The 21,944-nt window shown below is 39.4% G+C and overlaps 1 protein-coding gene across 11 annotated transcripts in view; it reads left to right on the forward strand.

Annotated features, from left to right (window-relative positions):
- Positions 1–21,944, forward strand: part of MICAL3 (microtubule associated monooxygenase, calponin and LIM domain containing 3) — a 197,286-nt gene that overhangs the window by 128,238 nt on the left and 47,104 nt on the right. For all 11 annotated transcript variants that reach the window (XM_054189482.1, XM_054189553.1, XM_054189491.1 and 8 more), the window contains one exon: positions 18,913–19,108. In XM_054189482.1, the coding sequence (XP_054045457.1) occupies positions 18,913–19,108 (196 nt within the window). The remainder of the gene's footprint in view (positions 1–18,912; positions 19,109–21,944) is intronic.

Consider the following 21,944-nt stretch of genomic DNA (forward strand, 5'->3'; position numbering starts at 1 on the left):
TCACCAGTGCCGAGTACAGAGGCACGATCACTTCCCTGCTCCTGCTGGCCACGCTATTCCTGATGTAAGCCAGAATGCTGTTGGCCTTCTTGGCCGCCTGGGCACACTGCTGGCTCATATTCAGCTGGCCGGCCACCAGCACCCCCAGGTCCTTTTCTGCTGGGCAGCTTTCCAGCCACTCTTCCCCAAGCCTGTAGCGTTGCTTGGGATTGTTGTGACCGAAATGTATGTAGGACCAGGCGCTTGGCCTTATTAAACCTCATACAATTGGCCTTGGCCCATCGATCCAGCCTCTCCAGGTCCCTCTGTAGAGCCTTCCTACCCTCAAGCAGATCAACTCTCCCACCTAGTTTGGTGTCATCTGCAAACTTACTGAGGGTGCGCTCAATGCCCTCATCCAGATCATTGATAAAGAAATTAAACAAAACTGGCCCCAAAACTGAGCCCTGAGGGACACCACTGGTGACCGGCCGCCAAGAGGATTTCACCCCATTAATCACAACTCTCTGGGCGCGGCCATCCAGCCAGTTTTTAACCCTTTTTTCATGCTTTTGTTTGACTTTATGTATTATTCTTACAAGTTTTTCTAAGATGTAACTGAATGCAGTCCAACAGAAATTTATTCTTAGTGTGTGCAGTTGATTCTCGAAGTGTGGTTACTTGCACAGTTTCCTCTTTTGTTTGTGGAATTTCCATATGACAAAATGGAGGAAAGGCAAAAGGTATGAAAGAATGACCTTTGCAAAATGCTGTGGACAGATGGAAAAATGACAGCATTTTTTCTGCAACTGAATAGACTTAAAATTGCTTTCTCTAAAAGTGAAGAGATTTTTTTTTAATTTTTTTTTTAAAGCTGGAACATATTCCTTAATATGGATGGAAAAAGTATTTCTTGGAGCATAGGGCATCTGATGTGAGAATAAGGTCGTTTATGGAGTGAAACTATTGGTGATGAGAAGTGGAAGAATAGAGTTTAGCTATATATATCAATTAGTTTATCAAAGCAATTGCTGGCAGAAGGTCTCCTTCCTCTGATGTAGTCCTTTCAACTGATCAAATTTACTCATTTTTATAAATGAGCATTCAGTAAATAGCATCTAAGAGAACACTAAGTAGAGCAAGCAATAGGCCATGGTTTGCTAGAAACTTCTATAAATCAACTATAAATGAGATGTTTCCATCTCTTCTTATGTAGCGGTGGCACAATCCTGTAGCAGAACTGTGGTATTTCCAGAGGAGTAAAACAGGACACCATTTTATCAAATGGCAAAACTTGAAATCTAGGGCTCCTTCTGTTTGCTTTCTGGTTTTCTAAAGCAGTGTATAACTGTAGCATCATTTTTAGAGCTTTTGGACCTCTTAAAGCTTTATTCGAACATGCTCAGCTTAGCTGGGTCAAGCTAGGTAATCTTTAAGGCAGTGTATTGTGGTGCATTCTTATGTGTGCATGACAGAAGTACATTTAATGGTGGAAGAGTGAGCAGTGCCTCTGCCATTCTCCCCCTTTCTGCTAGAAAAATACCACTAGTGTCTGTGATTTGATTGTGAAGTAGTTTCTAAGTATCTCTTAAAACTACTGGCTTAACAATGGTTAAGAAGTGGGAGGAGGCTAAATGCAATGTACTTTAAAAGCAAGACACAGTGTCACTAAAGGCAGGTCAGTTCTCTGTAGTGTTACAGTCATGTCCTGTAGGTACCTACCTTTAGCTTCTGTTCTTGCTGGGTAGGTAGGTCAGGAAACCTGTGATGTGTTTACAGTTACATATGGCTTGAAAAAAACAAAACAAACCCTTTTGAATTACCAAGCTTGATAATACAGTGGAAGAATAGGATATTATTCCTGTGTAATTAAAAAGAGTCTATAAGATTACATCTCAGTATAACTCATGACTTTGAACTATCTGCTTTCTTGCAATTTATTAAATTGTCCGTTTAAGAAACTATAGACATTCTGCTTTCACTGTAGACAAATGCCTTGAGTGAAAACATGGCTGAGATGGAGATAGATGCAGAGCTCTGTTTCCAAGGCTGCACTTCATGTATCTGGTAGACTCATCTAATACAGGTCACACATCTGAAAATGTTTGACCTCCCTTAAGGCAAATGCCACCAAATGAAATCTGGCAGTAGCAATTTCAGATCTTTAGGTCTGAGCCAATCCTCAGTAGTGAGGTAGATCTTGATGTGGAATCTAAGTTGCCTATAAATGATTAAGTAAAAAAAAAAGTATAAAGTATAAAATGCACAGGTTTGATGTCTGATGGAGATGTAAAGGTAGCTTAGAAGGCAAGAGGAAGGTGTAGAGCAGAAACATTAATTAAAGAATACACAAGAGAAAAACCCCGCTGTTCTTAAATTTTATACCTCTGAGTTAAATTGAGCCCTGAGTTAGCAAAGTGCTTGCTCAGTGAGCTTTGTGGTGACTTGCGCAAGGCCTGCTTTTTAGTTGCCATGGAATCCCAAATGGATGTAAATTGCATGGATTCTCCCCTTACACTCACACTGCGTCTTTTTCTATGCCACCAGATCTGTCCTCTTCTTTTTTTAGCCAGGTTAATTCTTAAAATATATTCAACCACAAAATAATGTTCAGAAGGTTTGGTCAGCTGACGTAAGATTGGTCACAACAAGCACTTGTGATGTGTTACTAACCTGATTGGCATGTATTAACTTTTGCTAAAGATGTCAGTCCCACACTGGGTGGCTGCAGCATTAGCTGTCATTTAATGGATTTTCTGTCCCTTGTACTGTCACGATGATAGTTGCAGGGCACAATCTCTGATAAGCAAGTTGAGGTTTTTTCAGCAGTCAACTAGAATCACCCTTCTTGCGAAGGTTTTGCCTGGTTTGTCAGAGAGCCTGCGTGGCATCTTATGTGGTCGTTACCAGGGATGTTCCTGGGGAGGTTATGGGCAGAATAACTCTTGCAATATAGCTCAACCCTTGACTTTGGCAAGTGGCAACAAGCTTTTGAGTGATGGATGCCATTCTCTCCAGGGAAGGGAAGTTGGGGAAAGCTGTTACTGTGCTTTTGGTCCTGCTGAACTGTGGCATGTTTGTCGTAGATTCTGTAACCTTTCTCTGTACCCTGTCTGCCAGTTTTTTCCTCTATCTTCTGCATTTGCCTTTGTGCCAAAATTGCTGCTAATGCCAAGAGAAAAAAAATAATACTTTGCCTTTCAGCTGTCTGTCCCTTTGATAATCTGTAACTGCTGTGTCTTGAATTTTTAAATATTATTTACAGTACTTTTATGGTTTTAATGTTCTTTTAATGCAAATGCTGTTTTTCTGTTTGTTCTAAAGGTCTGTAAGAACATATTTCTGAACTTTCAGCTCTTTCTTGACAGATGGACTTGGAACAGTCTTTACCCCTATCAGCTTTACGATAATGCTCCTTGGGGTGACTTTACCCAGTGATGTTTTGTTGTAAGATGTTTCCCATTTCAGGCTTGTGTTCTCACAGCAATGTGTCCCTATCGGGGGTGTGTGTGGTGTGTGTCCCTATCCCCTGTCCCTATCGGCAATAGGGAGTTCATAAAGGAAAGACCTGCTAGGGAAACTCATACTTCAAAATGTACAGCAATAAAAGGCAAGTCAAGAGATCTTTGCAGTAGTTACTTGCCCTGTGAAAGATTTAAGAAGCCAAATATAAGCCATAGTATGCAAAACTGACAAATGCAATACAAGGTAGAGGCACTAGGTCTTCTGCTTTTTAAAATTACAAAAATATATAGCGTATATGATATAGGTATGCAATATGAAAAGTTAAAATTCCTACTATGGATGTGCCTTAAGTGTTTTCAGGGAGCAATGTTCTGAGTAGACAGAGAGTAGACACAGTCTTCACAGTAGACTCTTAAACAAGTAATCTGTTGTACATACCAAGGAAAGCTGGACTTTACATGAGGAAGTTCTTTTGCTGACTCGGAGAGCTAGAAAAGGGTGGCTGCTTCCTCTAAATGCCATGCCCTTTAAATAAATTATCTGGGCCACATTTTCAAAAGGACCTTAACTGTCCGTGCAATTTTAGGGAATCTTTATGAATGTATCCAATATCACTCGCACGCAATTATTCTGTGTCTAACGAAGTACAAATACATTTTATATATATTTTTGTATATAAATAAGCTTCGTGTTCATAAACATTGCCTCTTTACACTTCTGTATACATGCCTTACTTGACAAAATGATTCAGCTCAAAGCAATACTGTTTGCTTGTGCAAACAAACATACCTTCATGAAATTCTCCGCTTAGTCACTGCTTTTCATTATTACTCACATTTGGGTTTTGTTCTTTTTTTAATTTGGTCTGTTTGAAACATAACATTACATTACAGAAGATAGCAGCAAACTAATTCAGTGACATCGTGTTCTGTTTGTGGTGCCTCCCTTTTAAACCACTGAACTGTGCGTTTAGAAACACATCCATATTCCACCCCCTCCACCCTCCCCCCCCCTCCCCCCCCCCCCCCCCCCCCAAAAAAAAGGCAAAAAAGAAGTACATCCATATTTCAGGATGCACCACCAAATTGGAAGGAATGATAATTCCTTTATACTGTGCCTTGAATGTTGTCTGTTCTGTTTGGAGAAGCCATGGTGGTGTGTTTTGCAGGACATGGCACATGATACTGAGCCCTTCTATGGGGTTTCATACAACTCCAGAGAGATCTGATGCAAGATATATTTCTCTCTGCTGGAACATTTAAAATATAAACTTAAGAACCAGACCCTGTATTTTTGGAAGCTGAGGAGAGTGTGTGGGTTGCCCGATTAGGACCAAGGTTCAGTGCCCAGTGAATCACAGCTTAATAGCAAGCCAGGAATCCCTGTTAGGATAAAGTGCTTGACTGTTCCTAGTCCATCATGTTCCTTGTCAGTGTTCTTATCAGGATTTGCACGGCTTTGGCGTAAAGGAAAGGAGAATGCTAAAGGACCAGCAATTTGAAGCCCAGAAAATTTGGGAAGGCAAAGGCATGATGGAAAGGTTATTTGTTCTAAAGAGTGGAGATGCAGCTGACCTGATAGACTTTCACTGAAAAAATCCTGAAAAAAGTTTTGGGGACCGAGGCAGGATATACAAAATAGCAATATGCTGAGTTTGTGCTCGTGGCTGGATCCTGCTAAGAACACTTTTTCTTGGGAGAAACTGGGCTCCCTATCCACCTTTTTCTCTAGCTTTCAGACCTGTAGATTTGTGGCACTGGAATATTTGTTTATTGTTTGTATGTGTATATTCTGAAGGGTGATATGAATTTTTCTGGGCACTTTAAGAGCTTCATTGAATGTTTTCGTGTTTTAGAAAAATAATATCAAGTTTGTGTGAAGGAGTTGGATTTTTTTAAATTGCAGAATTAAAATGTCTGAGAAGTGGAATCCAAGAAATGACCATTTTGAGATTGTTTCCCTCAGAGAAAAGGAGGGAGTGTGCATAAAATAAGCTTGGTGACAGATAATGTTCAAGTGAGATGATTAGTGCTCAGAAAGGCTTCATGTCTCCATTGTATAGCCTCTTTGAAGATTTTGATTTATGCAGTTGTTTTTAACCTGTTTTTGTTTTGGGTGTGTGTGTCTCTTTGAATTATGTAACACGTGGTTTTCCTGTTGCTGTGAAATCAAGACATTATTTGTTCAACTGTGTGAAATGATCAAGGGAATAAATTCCAAACAAACTTCAGGTTTCTGAGTTTTTCTTTGTCATCCCCCTTCTCCCTCCACTGGTTCCAGGTGAGGGATGCTGTGGGGGATACAGAGTTGGAGGAGAGTGGAGTGAATAGATCTGGCAAGCTCAAGTGCAAAAGACATTTTGGGGAGCTCCATGGCACGTGCTGTCTGTCACTGCAAAGTACCACTTTTTGGGCTGCTTCTGTATCGTGGGTTTTTTTTAAATGTTACTGTTGTGTTGTGGTTTGCTCAGAGTGCAGGGCATACACTGCACAGAGAGCACGACATATTGCTGTAGAAAACCTGTTAAACGTCCCCCTGCTAAATATTCTACTGCTTTGGCAAAGTTGGCTTTGGACAGATGCGCTGTCAGTGTTGTGGCTTCACTGATTTATTTTCATCAATTTGGGAGGTGGTTTTGTGTGCCTTGCTGCAGGCCAGAGGTCTTTGTTGCACTCTGTAAGCAAGGCAGTGATACCCGGGTGTAAGGGGAGAGGAGGAACGTGGGCGAGGGCAAGTCAGCGATTGGGAACAGGGAAGCATAGCCTTTGCACGTGGTGTGACAGGTAAGGGTCTTGGCAGGATTTGGTTCCTCTTGTTGGTATAGCAGCAGCTGTGATGATGGGATGTTGCGGTGTGATGGGAAAGCAGAAAACGAGTAAATACAGAGCCTTGTAGCCAAATCCTGTGTGTCTTATGTTGTAGATGGACAGTTGTCTTAAGAGAATGGCACATGAGGAAATGACCTGCCTTCCTCAAGACTGTTAAGAGACTATTCTGTAATCCAGTCTGTAATCCACCGTGACAAACAAATGGAACTGGATCATAGTTTTGAGCTGCATTTTCCTGTTCTCAAAAAAATATTGGAGTAGTCTGCATTAGGAACTCATTCTGTGTCTCTTCTCCCATGCTTCTCATGCTGCCTACTGCACCATTGGCAATTAAAAGCTTGTAATAGCAGGTGACTTTTGAGAGTCTAATTGTGAACGGTATGTCTTCTCTGTGGGCTTTATTTGGCCAGAGTAGTTACGTTTAAATGGTAGCTCACAGAACTGCAACTACAAACCAATTCTGTTATATGTAAGAGTTCCTTCTTTGGAGGAATGTAATCACTTTATGCCTTTGAAATTGCCTTTTATTTTTCTTTACCATGATCAGTAGTCCTCATTTAGAGGCTAAAATGGGCCTTTGGTTCTGAGAAAGAGCCATCAGCGTTCAGTGTAAAACTTCATGTGCTGGTGCGTGAACTAGAAATGTCGTTTTGATGCACCACTAGAACAACCTCCACTGTTCTGTATCAGGAAAGCTGTTAACTTTGCAACTACATATATGGTCTTCAGAAACCGAATGTTTGTGACGTGATTTTTAAAAAAAAAAAGAAAAAAAAAGGATGAAGGGAGGTACATCTCCTGAGCTCATCCCCACCAGAGGTGAAATCAGACTTCCTTGCTGTATCAGTATAGGAGACATTGTTTTCAGCTAAAACTTGGAGAAACCAGCTGTTTGTGTGATGGGAGAGCTGCCAGGCACTCTCACCTCATTCTCTTTGAAGTCTGTGCAGATGCCTCACACTTTCTGTGCCAGTGGTTCTTCTCTAGTCTCATAGCTTCTGGTGTTCTCTTGCTAATGCCTCCTGTGGGAAGAGTTGGGCCCTGTATCCTGCCCCACTGGATGGGAGAGGGGTGCTGCCAGGGAACTCCTTCCATGGCCCCGACTTTTTGTTAAAGGCATTCTAGTTTTGTTTGTGAAACGAAGTTTGTACCCTTTTCAAGCATTCTTCCCTTCACTGCCACCCTTCCTCCCATTCCAACCTAAGATACTTATCTTAAAATTATTTACTCTATAGGAAACTCCATTCTGTAAATGAAGCCCCAAGTAGCACATTATGTCAAATATCATTCTTTTTTACATTTGTGCAAATAAAATGACCTGAAAATGAGGAAGAAAAGTAGATGATTGGGCCCGGCCATGTTCTCGCCGAGTGTACGTGCTTCTTTGCCTGTAGCTCTGTAAAGAGAACACATTGATTTTTCTGAATATGCTATCCTGGCACTTCTTAGAGTCTCTAACATTATTTAGGACTTGCAGAATTTGGTGAATAGATTAAATATTGTATTCATCTTACAGAAAATGAGGTATCATGTACTTGTTTTGCAGTTAACATCCTCAAAAAGAAATCATCCACAGAAAATCTTACGTGACTGCTAACTAACATCCAGCTGCTTGTCCCAGAACTGAAATTGAAGGACTGAAATTCACTATAATAAATAGTAATATATTAAAGACAATTTTTAAAAACAAGATATAATTATGTGCGTAAATCACTTTAAAACTTTGAGGTACTGAGCCATTCACAAATGCACAAAAGTCTGTGGGCAATGTGAATATTTTGTTACCTCAAAAAACAGATGACTTCCCCTGATGATGGACTGAAATAGCTTTTACAGGGGTTTGGAAACTTGATTCTGAGATTTGAGCTTTTGGGAGTACTAAGATGTTTTCCACCATGCATCTCAAACCAGCTTGCTTCATCGGATATATTTTGGTAGCATTTTTTCCAAGATGTTGGCACAGACCATCTCCTTTGCAAAACACATTGCTAGGGTAGTGTAGAAACCCTGCTGTGTACAAGTTGGTTTATTTTTTACACACATTAGGCTTCTTCATCTGATATGGTAGGTCCGATATGGCAGAATAACTGTTTCATACAGATCTTTTCCTCTGTATGCTCTGTAACAGTGACGAGAAAGTGTGAAGTACTTTTAATAAAATGAATGAGTAAACGTCTGTTCACCTCTACATCAATTAAAACAAGGCAGTGAGAGTTTTACCCCCTGCTTGTGATCAGCAGCATAATATATTATTAAGGTGTGTGGTTGGTAAAGTATCTTGAAATACAAGGAGAAACAAGGGAAGAAAACCTAACTTTAAAAAAAAACAACCATAATCAAATAGAAATAATCCGAAGGGAAGGAAATGGATACATCAGAGTCAACATTGAACTTATTCTTCTGCTTCTATGAAGTGTATTTATGGAGGAAGGTGGAGTAGTGGTTGCTGAGCTGATCCTTGGTGATGCAGAGTTTAGCTTTAGACATTCCAAACAGAACTGGGCAGATGTTCTTTAAGGATGAGATGGCACTTCTATGCTCTGTTTAGTTGCTTACATCTTCTCTCAAAAATGTATGTTTAGTCTGACATTTCTTGTGTTTGCTGTCATCCAAGAGGGCTGTGTTTTCTTTTTTAGGAAAATTTCATAACTGTCCTTTCTGCTGTTATAGAAGTTTATCTAATGGCTTGCGGGTAGAAGTGTTTAAAAATAGGACATTTTGCCCAAGAGATGTTTCACATACTTTCAGGCTTGGGTAACTCTGTGATTTAAAACATCAGAACTGATGTATTAGTTATCTTTAATCAGTAATGTGTCTTTTGGAAGCTTTCTTTTTGGAACTGAGGCAGATTTTGAATATACCTGGCTATATATCTGTATACAAAAAAAATCTTCGTTTCAGAAAAATTCGCACTAAGGTGTGAAGCTCTGGATTGCTTGGAATATTCAGTTGCTTTACGAGTTATACAAGAGCATGTGGGATAAATGTAGATAACAGAAAAGTACGCAGCAGAATGGGGCAGCAAATGTCGATGCTTTTTGGAGTACACAGAGAGCTTTGACTTAGGGCAAGTATTCCCCAGTATATTTTCCTGGAACTGCTAGCCTCAGATTGCAGCCTGTTCCATTTGCAGCACTTCATAATCTTGACACAAATGACAGAAATTAAGTAAGGACTTGGTTAATATCTAAATGTCTTCTGAGATCCAGTAATTACGGAAATGTGCAGTACATTGCAACAGAAGAGATAGTGGTTATTAGCTCAGCAGCTGAAAGAAGATATCCATTTGAAAGCTGTGTTTTGAATCTGATCACAGTTTGAACAGCAAACTGACAACATTTGATATTCCGCACTTTTTTTTATTATGTATAATAAAATTTCTAGTTCCTGATTGGTTGTTTAATGATCAAAACATCATCTAGTATCCAAGGTTGAATTGCAAATGCCAGTTTCTATAAAAAGCAAGCAATATTTGTATTGATGGATTCCTCTGCTACTTTTAGATGGAAGTGTCCTTGGTTCAGCATTGTTTTATTTGCACAGTGGAAGTTATCTGTCTGATCCCTCCTAGTGAAATAAGAGGTTCCGGAGGGTTGCTACATATAAGTGGCAAGAAATAGACGCCACAATGAATAAATTATATTAAGTCTAATTTAGTAGAGAAGATAGCAGTGACTTTCTGTCTAACAACATAAAAAGGGTTACTCTTTGGATTATAACTCAACAATCACTCTTAAATGTTAATTTCCAAGTTACTTAGAGTATTTAATTTAAAAAAGGGGAAAGCCTCATGAGCCAAGGTTGTGGTGATTTTAAAATATAGTGTGGCCTTTTTCTCCCCGCCAGTCCCTGGTTGTGCCTCATCCCAGGTGGTTCTTTGAGGTAACTTACCTTTAATAGCTTCCAGGACAAAATTTACGCCTGCGAAGTAATGTGATCTTTAGCCAGATTATCCTTTAGTGCTCTTCAGCCTTCCCACACTCGGCTTCTTTCAGGAAATAGAAATAAGGCCAGGCAACATATGATAGAGCTGATCAAAATACTGGAGGGGACTCAGACATCTTAGATAATACCAACAGAATGGAAAACGATAGGCAATATTTTACTCATTTACCTATATTCCTGAGTAATAGACACATCAATAATTAACTAACTTAATATAAATTGATATAGGGATTTTATATCTTTAGTACTGGAAACCTGTTTGGGCAGCAATGAAAGTGAAATTTGTACAAATGTTAAGATTTTCTGCCAGAAAAGATGCAATAAGGAGAATCAAGCTTAGCAGTGTTCCCTGGGGCTTGGATTAGGTGACCTAATACCTCCTTTCCCCTGTTTCTTTTCTTCACTCACCAGCTACAACACTGGACTCTTTCCAGGAGTCAAAAATAGCTATATTCCTGGATTATTCTGTACCTCTGCTGTAATTAAGACAGCTTTTCTGTATTGTTAAACTGTATACTGAGCTTTAAACTTTCATTACATAATGCTTCTACTTCACAGATCTGTGTATGAAAAACACTACCTATTTCTCAAACATAACTTTATACTATAAAGTTGCAGGTGAATTTTGATTTGTTTGTGGCAAATATAAATTGCAGATGACCTTGAAATAAAACTAATTAATTCTCTTCACTTCTGGTTGCTTCACTAAAACCAAAGAAAGGTCAGATCAGTCAAATTGACAGCTGTTTCTAGGCTTTGCCCTACTGATGTTGTAGGAAGCAATGTTTTATCTGTGTCTGTTTTGACATTTCTAAAAGTCTATTTTAACCAAAATAGTGGGGGGGTGGGGGAAAACATTGCAACTTCCATAAGATAAACTAATAAGTTACTAGTTTCATTCAATAGTCAGTCTAATTCCATTTCATAGCTATGAAGAAGGGGCTTCCACATGTACTGATAATAGCTGAGATATGAAGAAATTAATTCTAGCTGGAGGTTGTGGAATGTGTGGAGGAGGACTTACATCTTCATATGTTTGTTTCTGGGGTATCAGTTTCAGAATCCCTTGAGTATTTTAGCTGTCAGTTACTCCTATGCACATTATAATTTTTTGGGCAGGGGTCTTGGGGACACCTCTGCTTCCCATTGCTTTGGGAACCAGTAGATACGAACAGGAACCTCACTAATTTTTATTTCATGTGCTGTGTGCTATTGAATTGAGTAATGTTATAAAACTTCCTGGTCAGCACTGGAAGTAGCGCTGGTTCTTTAATAGCTCTCTGTTGGGTACTTCTGCATCAGAGGACATTTTGACAAAACACACCTTTCTGTCTCTACAGATTAATCTGCCCATTTCTCTGTTTAGGTCCCTGATTTACTAGGAAGAATCGCTTGACTGACAGTTTGAGGACCGAGCTTTGACATGGTAGTAGAGATCTCAAGCATGTTGGTTGCTCAGTGGTAAAACCCTTTTTTTCTGGTAGGCGTGAAAAAGCTGCTGTTCTGCTCTGTGTCTACTCCTTAGTTGCATGTCAGTTTAAGGACAGTTGTATTGATCCAAGTCCAAGCTGCATAAGAGAGTTTGCATGTGTACAATTCCCATGTCAAACTCCAAGAGCTTTTACTCAGTAGAGCATATCTTCTACAAAGCTTAGTCAGTTACTGTTTATTGTTACGATTGATACATGTGCATTACAGAAGAATTTCAGTAGGGCTATCTTCAGGTTTGAGCTTATTTTGAATCCTGTGCATGGGCACTCTGAATATCTTGCTTATGAATTGACTTTGTTTTTTTTATACTGTTCTCTTTGAATTCAGGGCTTTTATTTTTAGCAGAACGTGTTATGGATCAAACTAGAAACACAGACATCAGAAAATTCAAGATTTGATGGCTTCTCAATACAGCTGAGTAATTCAGGCTCCCTGAGGGCTTGGGAATAGTCTAGGATAGTAAGAGAGAAAGTTGAGGCACGGTATCAAAATAACATTGACATTTGGTGACTATTAAGTATTTACATTTGAATAAATGCATTCTTGTTTCTATTTGAGCAGGTGTTATATTACCCCTTTTGACTTAGAGGATGTGCTTATCAAAATTCAGGAGATCCTACCAGGATATGTGCAGTTCTGCAGTATGTGATGTGAGGCTGTGTGAACAAGCAGTGACAAGAACTCACCAGACTAGCTGGGCTCTTTCCAGTGGTTTCCTGGAGACATTTCTTAAAAGATAGATTTTAAAGGGTGGATGAATCTAGATTTAAAACCTTCAACTTCTTCTTAACCCTTAAAAAATCCATTCCATTTAACACATTTCTGCAGGTCAGTTTAGAGTTGCCATCTACATTTTTTATATATCTCTTACTGTGCAGTACAAAAATTGTTAACAATGGCTAGATGCTAATTTGGGAGAGGATTAAGGAAAGGATTTCTGGCTACATCTCTCAGAAGAAATCAGTTGCACTTACTTAAATGGAATGTCTTTAATTGACTTACTGTTGGATGCTGCACATATTGAAACAATGGGCCTCTGTACTAAGATTTTTTTTTTTGTCCACACAGTGAGCATCTCATAGGAGGTGCCATTTTTCAACCTGCTGATGTACACCATGTAATCATTACACTTAATATCTGTCATATCTCAGTCCTTTTCTTACTTCAAAGTGTTTTGTCTTGACTTAAAGTGAAGTTGAGAGTGAAGGGCTTGGGGCTGAGCATTCTGGATGCTCTTTCTGGCACTGCCACTAGTCTGTTGTGAGACTGCCTTTCTGCAATTTAATCTCTGTGTCTGGACTTGTGCAATGCCTCTACAGTACTTACCTACTTCCAAAATCTGTTTGTTTTAATATGCCAATACTTGTAAAACATTCTGAGGCCCTTGGATGAGAACTGGAGTTGGAATACAGAGAGACAGTTAATGGAGCTGAAGTGGGTGAGGGTGGAACTTTGGGGAAAAAATGAAACTCAATCTGATGTTAACACAGATGAAAAATGAGAAGCCAAAAAATGCTGCTGGATCTTGTTTGATGCCTTCTTTATATCTCAGTGATAATGCTTGCTGAACTGCAAGCACACTTCAGAAACTTTACCCCAAAAGATATTTCTCAGAAATTAATGGCAATGGAATATGAGGACGTTCAGCATTTCTGACTCAGAGCTCACTGCATCACTTTTATACTCCCACAGAAATGTTCCCATCTTCCATCTCCATACTTTGTCATGTGCAATATGCTGCTGTTTCTATAGGAGTTGTTTTAACTGACATAGTTGTGTTCTCAAACAATTGTGTGGAGGTAGAAGTAATTGAAGAGTTTGGAAAAGATGAGTGAAAACAAACACGTGTAGTGTTTCACGTTATCATAAAAGCACAAGACTTGAGAAATCCAGAATGAAGATTTTCCTGAGAAGTGTATTAATTCTTTCCTCCTTTGGCACATATTTCATGGTAGACTCCTTAATTTGAATCTCTGTAACTCCCCAAGGCTACAGCTAGTCTGTGCAAAATACCGAACCCACACTTCACAAGAGATGACATTTAACTTAGAGAGCTTTCAATCTTAACAGATTTGACTAAGAAAAGGAAGTCTAGAGGTACTGCATGATTAATGAAAAATAAATTCTAGTAAAATAGGCAGGTAGTTTCCCTTTGGGAAGAATTCACTGTTCCCAGATTCCCAGTTCTGTCCTGCATCTTCAGCAAGTATTATGTGAGGGAGAAATCTTGGCAAGACTTCATCTAGCTCATGAGAATAATTTGGAGATTCTACAGAACAAGGTAGTACTGGGGGAAAATAGAGATGGGATCCTCTCTCAAGAGGAGCTTCTCAAGCTTTCCAGTAATTGCCAAAGTTGCTGGAAAAGGACACATTCATGCAGGCAAGGAGTGTTTCAGTGTAGGAATGTTATCTCTGATCATACGATTTTCTTTACAAGAGGCAGGCTGTGTCAAGGCTGAGATAAATAAAGGACTCTGGCAGCTTTCATGCAACAGGCTAAGCAGCCTGTCCTATTAGGAAAAACAGTTCCCTTCAGATGATCTATGAGATGTCCATGGCCCACTGACTCTTCCAAACTAAAGAATCAGATTTGAAAACATGTCCTATTTTGGATGTTGTTTCTGGTTTTTTAACTGATCGGTTGATTGCATGAGAAGCTGCTCTTGGCTTTCAGGTAGCTCCCCTCTCTGACTAATAACATAGGGGTTTTTTCGAGCGCATGCGGTGTGATCAGCCCCTTTTCTCTCAGTTGTGACTCCTTGCAGACTTTTGGCTCTGTGGGCGCAGATGCACTGACAAGGTGAAATGTCAGCTAACGGATAATGAGTACACCCTGCAGCTGTCTCCCACCAGCAAGCTACAAAACAGTCTGGGGAATACAATGTAATGATTTGAGAGAAGCACCCTTCCCCTCCAGAGGAATGTCAGAGAATTAACTTCAGTGTCTACAAAACTTCATTGGAATAGACCTTGCCTATGGATATATAGCACCATATATATATGGAGGAAATGAGGGTAGGAAAACTTCAAATTTCCGTATCCCTATTTATAGTTTCTCATTGTAGATTCAAATGAATCGCTGTGAACTTTATCACGTAATGTGAGCAAATTGTTCATCATCTTACCATGTTAATGATGCCTGTATCTCACACTTACTTTCATCCCTTAACTAGATTTGTGAACTGTAATACTTTTCCTTCTGATAGTTGATGGCTTTGTGGTGCAGAAAGTTGGCTATCAGCCTTTCTCCAGTTTCACATTTGGTAACGAGTTTGACAGTGGCTTTGCAGCTAGCCAGATACGTCTTTATAGAACCTTTTATAAATGAAACCAATACACCAAGTAGACCAAACGGTCCGTATAGGGCAAACTCCTAGAAATCCCTCGCTGAAGCTGGTAATCAGTTGAGTTTCTGTATAATTTTCTCCAATGTAGAGCCATTTTCTTTGCAAAGTGAGGTGGAGGGATGTGACCAATCTTGCATCTGAAGTATATGGATATATAAATTAATTAGTGAAAGCGATGGGATTGTCCTTGCTGCTTCTTTGAGATTTTGAAGCATGGATTGCTTATCGAGCTCACAGGACATCTTAACTTGACCACATCCTTTTGCATTAAAGTTTAGGCAGGTTTTCCATCTTTTTCATTTTTTTTAACACAGTTACATTGAGTCATTCCCACTTACAGTTTGTGCTGTGATAGAATTGGTTTGATTCTCTATGCACCAGTTATACTGGGTCTTCATGATGAGAAGGGCAATGATGATCTGTATTTCGAATAACCTGAAAGATTATATACATTCACAAAATGCATATAAATAGATGTCAGCTTGATTTTCAGTCCTCTTTTACCTTAGAGTGATTGCTTCCAGTCTTTCTCCCCACACCAGATATTGCAGCATTGAAACAAGCGTTTTTTTTAATACTCCATTTTCAATTAATTATATGGGAACGGTTTTATATTTATTTTTTGCTTTACTTTTGAAAATCTCACAAAAACCCCTTAAGATTGTTAGAAAACAAGAGAAGTGGAATAATGTCAGATGGATAAAAAGTTCTTGTTCTTTTAGTTGTCTTTTCCACTTGTGGACTTTGCAGCTATGTTGGGGTATGCATCAGAAGAGAACAAATTAAAAACAGCTTGTGAAAAGATATTTCTGTTGAAGTAGCTGAGCCTAGCTGATGGCTCGGCTGTGTATAAAGATTTCCAACTAGAAAAACTCTTGTTTTGTGACGATTTTAGTGTATTCCTTCTTTGTTTTCCCTCACCTTGGTGTTCTTGCATTACCCTGAGTCCTTTGGTTTTTCACTGTCAGCTAGAAGCGGCAGAGCAATATTCCAGGTCAGTTCCCCTGTTACTGTGAACTCAGGGTTGGGGAATGTAACACAGATTACAAAAATAGATTTGGCTGAGGTGGTATCACCATCTAGAGAGAAATGAAAGGTGAATCCCAGCTGAAAAGGCAGTCCAGTTCCACTAAACTTTGAAAATACTAACACAACATAAGGCTTGGCAGCAGGAAATGGTAGAGACCACAGTATCCCTGGAAACGCAAGGTAATGTTCCTGCCTGCCACCTGAGCAAGCTTCCATGGCTTATACCATAAAAAAAGCCCTGTAGCCCCAGCCGAGGGCACAGCAGCCACTTGCCCACATCATAGAAGAGCTCAATAATACTGAGGAAGAGAGAAAAATGCTCCTGGCAGTTGTCTTGATGAGATTTTATCTTTCTGGAGAGGAGTTGGAAATGAATGCCACTAATTGTGGCAAGGCCTGTGTAGTTTTGCATGAAAGACTAAGATGGTACTGAGTGAGTAATTGCCCTGAAAAAAATGCTGTTAGGAATAAACTGAGAAACTACAAAGGATGAAGAAAGAAAACAAAACCTGTCAAAATATATGAGGATAAGGTAAACGTTGCCAAAGCTCATGCTGGGTTAGGCTTTGTAAAGGAAAGGAAAGCAAAGAGCTGTATTCCCTAAGCATGTAAGTAAAAGTAAGGTAAGGGAAAGCAGAAGTGGGTCCACAGTGAAGGTGCGGCTGACATAAAATGAAATTTTAGGTACAGTCAAGCAAAAAATGAATTTCAGTGGCCTCCATTTTCAATGGGGACAATGGCGTTGGACATGGGAGCAAAAGAAGTCAGTGTGTAGCAGGATTTGGAAATGGAAATTAACCCAATGAAGTTGGAAGCAAAATTTAAATATTACTAAACTGTAATGACTGGAAATAAAATCCGACTAAATAGTCTTTGTCTCAGAAGAGTGGAAGAATTGTACAATGAAATTGTGAGCTTTGTGGTAACACTTTGATTAAATCAGGCTGTCCTGATGTACCTTGAATATCTAATTCAGGGTAATACTGTGTGACCACTGGGTGACAAAAGTATGACCTACAGATGAACAATTAAAAAGAAAAAGAAAAAAGGTGACCTGAACAAGTACAAATCAGTTAATCTAAAGAGTAGATAAAACACGTTCTTTGAAGGAATAAATAAAGACTGCTAGTTCTGCAGGTGAAGCCCTTTGACTGTATGAAGGTAAGTGGTATAAAATGTGACATGGATTCGCCAAAGACTGTGCTGGACCAGCCTGACAGCTTTTAGTGACAAAATAACTGATTACCTTCATAAGGGAAATGTAGTGCATTTGAACAATCTGGACTTCAGTAAAGCACCTGAAGGCTGCCACATGTAAATAATTATTTAAACTGGATAAAATGAGGGAGCAGTGTGTCAAGTAGCTAAGACGTTGGCTTAAATGGGAGATTAGAGGTTTTATTGAAAAAGGAAATAATGGGGTTGGATGTCACCTACAAAGTGTGGAGTTTCACAAAAAATTATCTGGGTACTGATCTTTGTAATACTTTCACTAGGGTTACTGGCAAAAAAGGGAAAACATCTGTTAATGAAACTGCTGAGGCAACATTTCAAACCCTCATCAATGCAGAGGAGGATAGGCACGTCATAACACTAAGAACTGCAAAATGTCGCGGACTGTAATATTAAAAATAGAAATGTAATAGTAGAAAGTAGCAGGTCAAGCACTACGAAAGCGTTGGGAATTTTGGCTACCAACAAGGTGCTTATCAGTTGAAAGCAAAGAAGGAGAAAGATCTGAATATCAGTCAGTAAATAAAAGCCACCAGTATTATGTGGCGTATAAATTAGGCAAGTGTGTTCTCAGCGTGTATCAGATGAGAGATTTCTGGCAGGGTTGTATGTTACACTGATAAGGCCTCATCTGGAAAGCTGTGTTCAATTCTAGTCACGCAGGTTCTGGAAAGATTAATCCAAACTGGGACAGGTGCAGAGACCTAGAGGATGATCAGCACACTGAAGAGCTTATCTCATGGGAGGAGGCTTGGCTTGTTTAACAAAGCAAAACAGAAGCTAGGAAAGGTTGGGCTCTGTAAATACTAAGCTGGGTAACGGTAAACAGCGGCATGGTATTTAAGCTAAAATACTACAATTTCAAAAATAAATGGATGAATGCAGGTTAGAATTTAATTCATTGAGTGCCACAGTGAATGAAGCTCCTGTACAACTTCCCCAACTGTCTGGTTCACATATCCTTCCAATTTTCTGGGATTCATGGGATTTGCGCTTGCAAACATCTCACCTAGACTTTTCCCTGTGGTTCATTTCATCACAAACTCTGATTAAAAAAGCAAATTAATTCAAGTCTATAAAAGGTTTTAAAACTTGCTCAAGGTGGGACTCTCTCATTCCCTTCCTTCCCCATCTTTAAGTAGTAGTAATATTTTTTTGCTCCCTGACTCTGTAGACCTACCTTGACTGGTAACAGTTTTAACATTATGCAGCAGGATTGCCCCATAGCATTCCTACTGTTGTTTCATAGAATATATGCAGTCTGTGGTCAGGCCTTCCCCGATACTTATTACATAGGCTTCGTTGCAGCTCTTGTTTTTGCAGCTAAAATGTCCCTATTTCCTCTCTCAACTAGGATATTTAACATTCTTTTTAGCATCTGTTAGCCAAAACCACTAAGATTCCCTTTTGCAGTCTGGCTCCCCAGCAGGTTCTGCCAGTAGTGGCGAACAGGATAATGACATAAGGTATTCTCTCGCTTTATTTACCTCCCTCTGCCTCATGCCCTTTTTCTCCCAATTGCTCAATTTCCTTAAAAAAAAATACAGTTCTGACTATTGCATTTATTGTTTATTCACTGGCTTATTTCTTTAGGTTCTAATGTAAATGGGCTGGAAGAGCCCAGCCTTGCTAAGCGTCTGCGTGGCACACCTGAGCGGATTGAGCTGGAGAACTACCGACTGTCACTGCAGCGGGAAGAAGAACTGGAAGAGGTGCCTGAAGAGACACTAGCAGAGCATAACCTGAGCAGTGTGTTGGACAAAGGAACAGAAGAGGATGTGCCCAGCAGGTTAGCACACATTGTCCATAAGCTTTTTTTTATACCCACGCCAACACACTTTTGCCTGGTTTTCCCTTAACTTTTTTTTTTAACATACTATTTACCGGCAACTTTATAAAGTTGTTGAAAATGTTCTGTGTATGTACACAGGTATTTTAGCTTGTAGTTTCTGTTCTTCTAAATAGCTTGCTGCCATTCTTAGAAGACACCTATAGTACCATAATACCATGAAATTCAGTCCTAAGTTGGAGGGGATTTAAATTTTTTTTTAATTGTATCAAAGACAAATGAGTCTTTTGAGCAAACAGAACATAGATTCAAATGGGAGGGGGTTACAAAGTTAACTTCTTCTGTATGTTTGCATTACAATTCAAAAATGCTTTTGGTTTAAAGAGTCAAGCTTGACACACGTGTAATCCTGACTGAATGATGATGCAATGCCTGAGAGATATTAATTTGAAGCAATAGTTATGGCTGTTGAAAAACATATTGTACCTTCACAAATTTCTCCACAAAATTATGTATAAGCACACCATGATCCAAATATATGCAGGTAGAGCTATTGGAAACAGTTGTTGCAAGAATCATTGAGTGAAAATGCTTAATGAAGAATGCCTGTGAACTAATCACACGCTTTTTGCAGTCTCAATCTCTTGATAGGTTTCTAATCACCTACCTTTCTTTGTAGCAATAACAACCCTTACCTTTTCAGTTCTCAGTCTGTCCAGTAGTTGTCTTGAAATAAACTCCAAAAATGCTGTAACTGTTTTCCTGAGACTTAGATCCTACAAACATACGCGATGTATGCATTACCTACAGGCATAGGGCTGTATGAGAAATTCCTTATTACATTCTAAATTGAATTGGATTGGTGTGGTGAAGAATGCAGGAACAAGAGTGTTCATTAAAATGTTTACAGGATTAATGTGATCCGACATTTATTTATCTCATAAGTTTGAAGATGCAGCATCTGGAAAGGAGTAGCTTTTAGTAGCCTAACTCAGGCTTGATTGTGTGTGTGTACATGTGATCTCGTGAAGGTGTGGCTTCAGCTAAGTGTCTGGCAATTCCTAATATCTTGTACACATGTTTTCTCTGAAACCTAAATAATACTTTTTGATTAATTTCTTAAGATATTAATTTCTTTAGAAGATACTATTTTGACATTTTACATAATTGAGATCTTACCTAGTGGTCTGGTTAAATAATCTCAGTACTATTTGTGGGAGATGTAAACTCTATTTGCTGCACTCATCCTTCCTTTAGCTCACTGCTCAGGAATTATATCAACTGTGACAATGTGGGCATTAATGATACTGAGGGCTTTTTAGTCCTTTATATTTCTAGCTTTTAAACATAATTTACTGGTATGGAGTAGTATTATTATTGGTCTTGATTTTGGTAAATCAGGACACAGTAAGGCCACTCAGTAAATGGCAGAAGACTTCCAAAGGAGGAGAAAAGTTAGTTAAAAAAAGTGGAGTTTTGACATTTGGTTATCGAGTTCGATTTCCTCTCAGAGGGTGCTACATTTAGCTCCCTTTGTCCCTTCTGTTAACCTGTATTATACTCACTATTTCTCTCTGTAGTAGATGGAATTGTATAATTTTGCATGTGAAAAGTGGTGTTTAGTGGACAACTCACACTCTATCATAGAGGGGTAAGAGAAAATATACCAAGTTCCCTGTCAGTTTGACCTGGAAAAATTTCTGTCCTGAATTCAAATACGGCAAGTAATTTATTCAGAGCATTGGTAAGGCTGTGTGGGCCAAACACCAGCAAGAGAATTTTCTAGATGATGTAGCTATCAGGTATCCTCTGTTCAGCTCTAGCCACTCCATGGTATGTCACAGAAAGCCCTTCCAAAAAAGAAAGGGAAAAAGTCTGACCACTTTTTCAGCAACAAAAGAAAAAGTTTGACTCCTGCAACAAACCAACCAAAGCCCTGATTTGATCATCTTCACTGTCTTGGTGCAGCGCCGCAGGGTTAGGAGCAGGTGGAGGAGATGGGGAACTTTTTGTTCCTTTTGTGTCTTACAGAGCAATGGATTGGGCTTCAAGGTTCAGTGAGGTGTTAACTCTAAATCAAGCAGAGACCACGCACTTTGCTGCCCAGCTTCCCATCACGCACACACATAGGAGCATTCACACTGCAGAGAAAATGTGCAGCAAACAGAATTGAAAGTATATTTTTTTTCAAAAGAGAGTTAATCTTGTTTAAGTTTCAACAAGAAAAAAGTCATTTAAGCAACCAAACCCTGACCAGACAGCTTTTGAGGAGCAGAAAACCCTTTAGATGCCTTATTCATCTCTCTTAACTTGCAGTAACTCCCAGTACGTCATCTGCAGTTTTGGTACAATACCCCGTGGCCTTTTGAAGGAGTGTCATAGGACAGCTTGTGCTGTATGAGTTTGTATGGCAAGGGAAGGGAAGAGCTTCATTTCCACAGTTCAGGTTTGGGTTCCTCTCCTCAGCACTCAATCTGCGTAGGTGCACCTTTTTAATGAAATATTCAACTACTTATACAGATTCTATAAAGCAGCTTATTTTGGTCTTTGATCTCTGCTGTATAGAAAAATAAAAGTTTCAGCTGTGGAATTAATTCCTGTGGCACAGGGTTGCCACGCTGAAAGGAATGCCCACTGTACCAGACCATCTCACTGCCGTCTTTCAGCTTCTCATTTCTCAGTGTTCAAAGGTCAAACAAAAAGCAAGTTATAAATAAAAGCCAAAGAAGGTAAAGTGAGCTATGTGGTAAAGAATTTGTTGTCAATATTGCATGCGATAAGCCGGCTGGTTGAAGAGGAGCAGCTTGTCCCATTCAGCAATCATGGCAACAGTTTG

The sequence above is a fragment of the Rissa tridactyla genome, chromosome 1 (assembly GCF_028500815.1).
Source record: "Rissa tridactyla isolate bRisTri1 chromosome 1, bRisTri1.patW.cur.20221130, whole genome shotgun sequence".
NCBI lineage: Eukaryota > Metazoa > Chordata > Aves > Charadriiformes > Laridae > Rissa > Rissa tridactyla.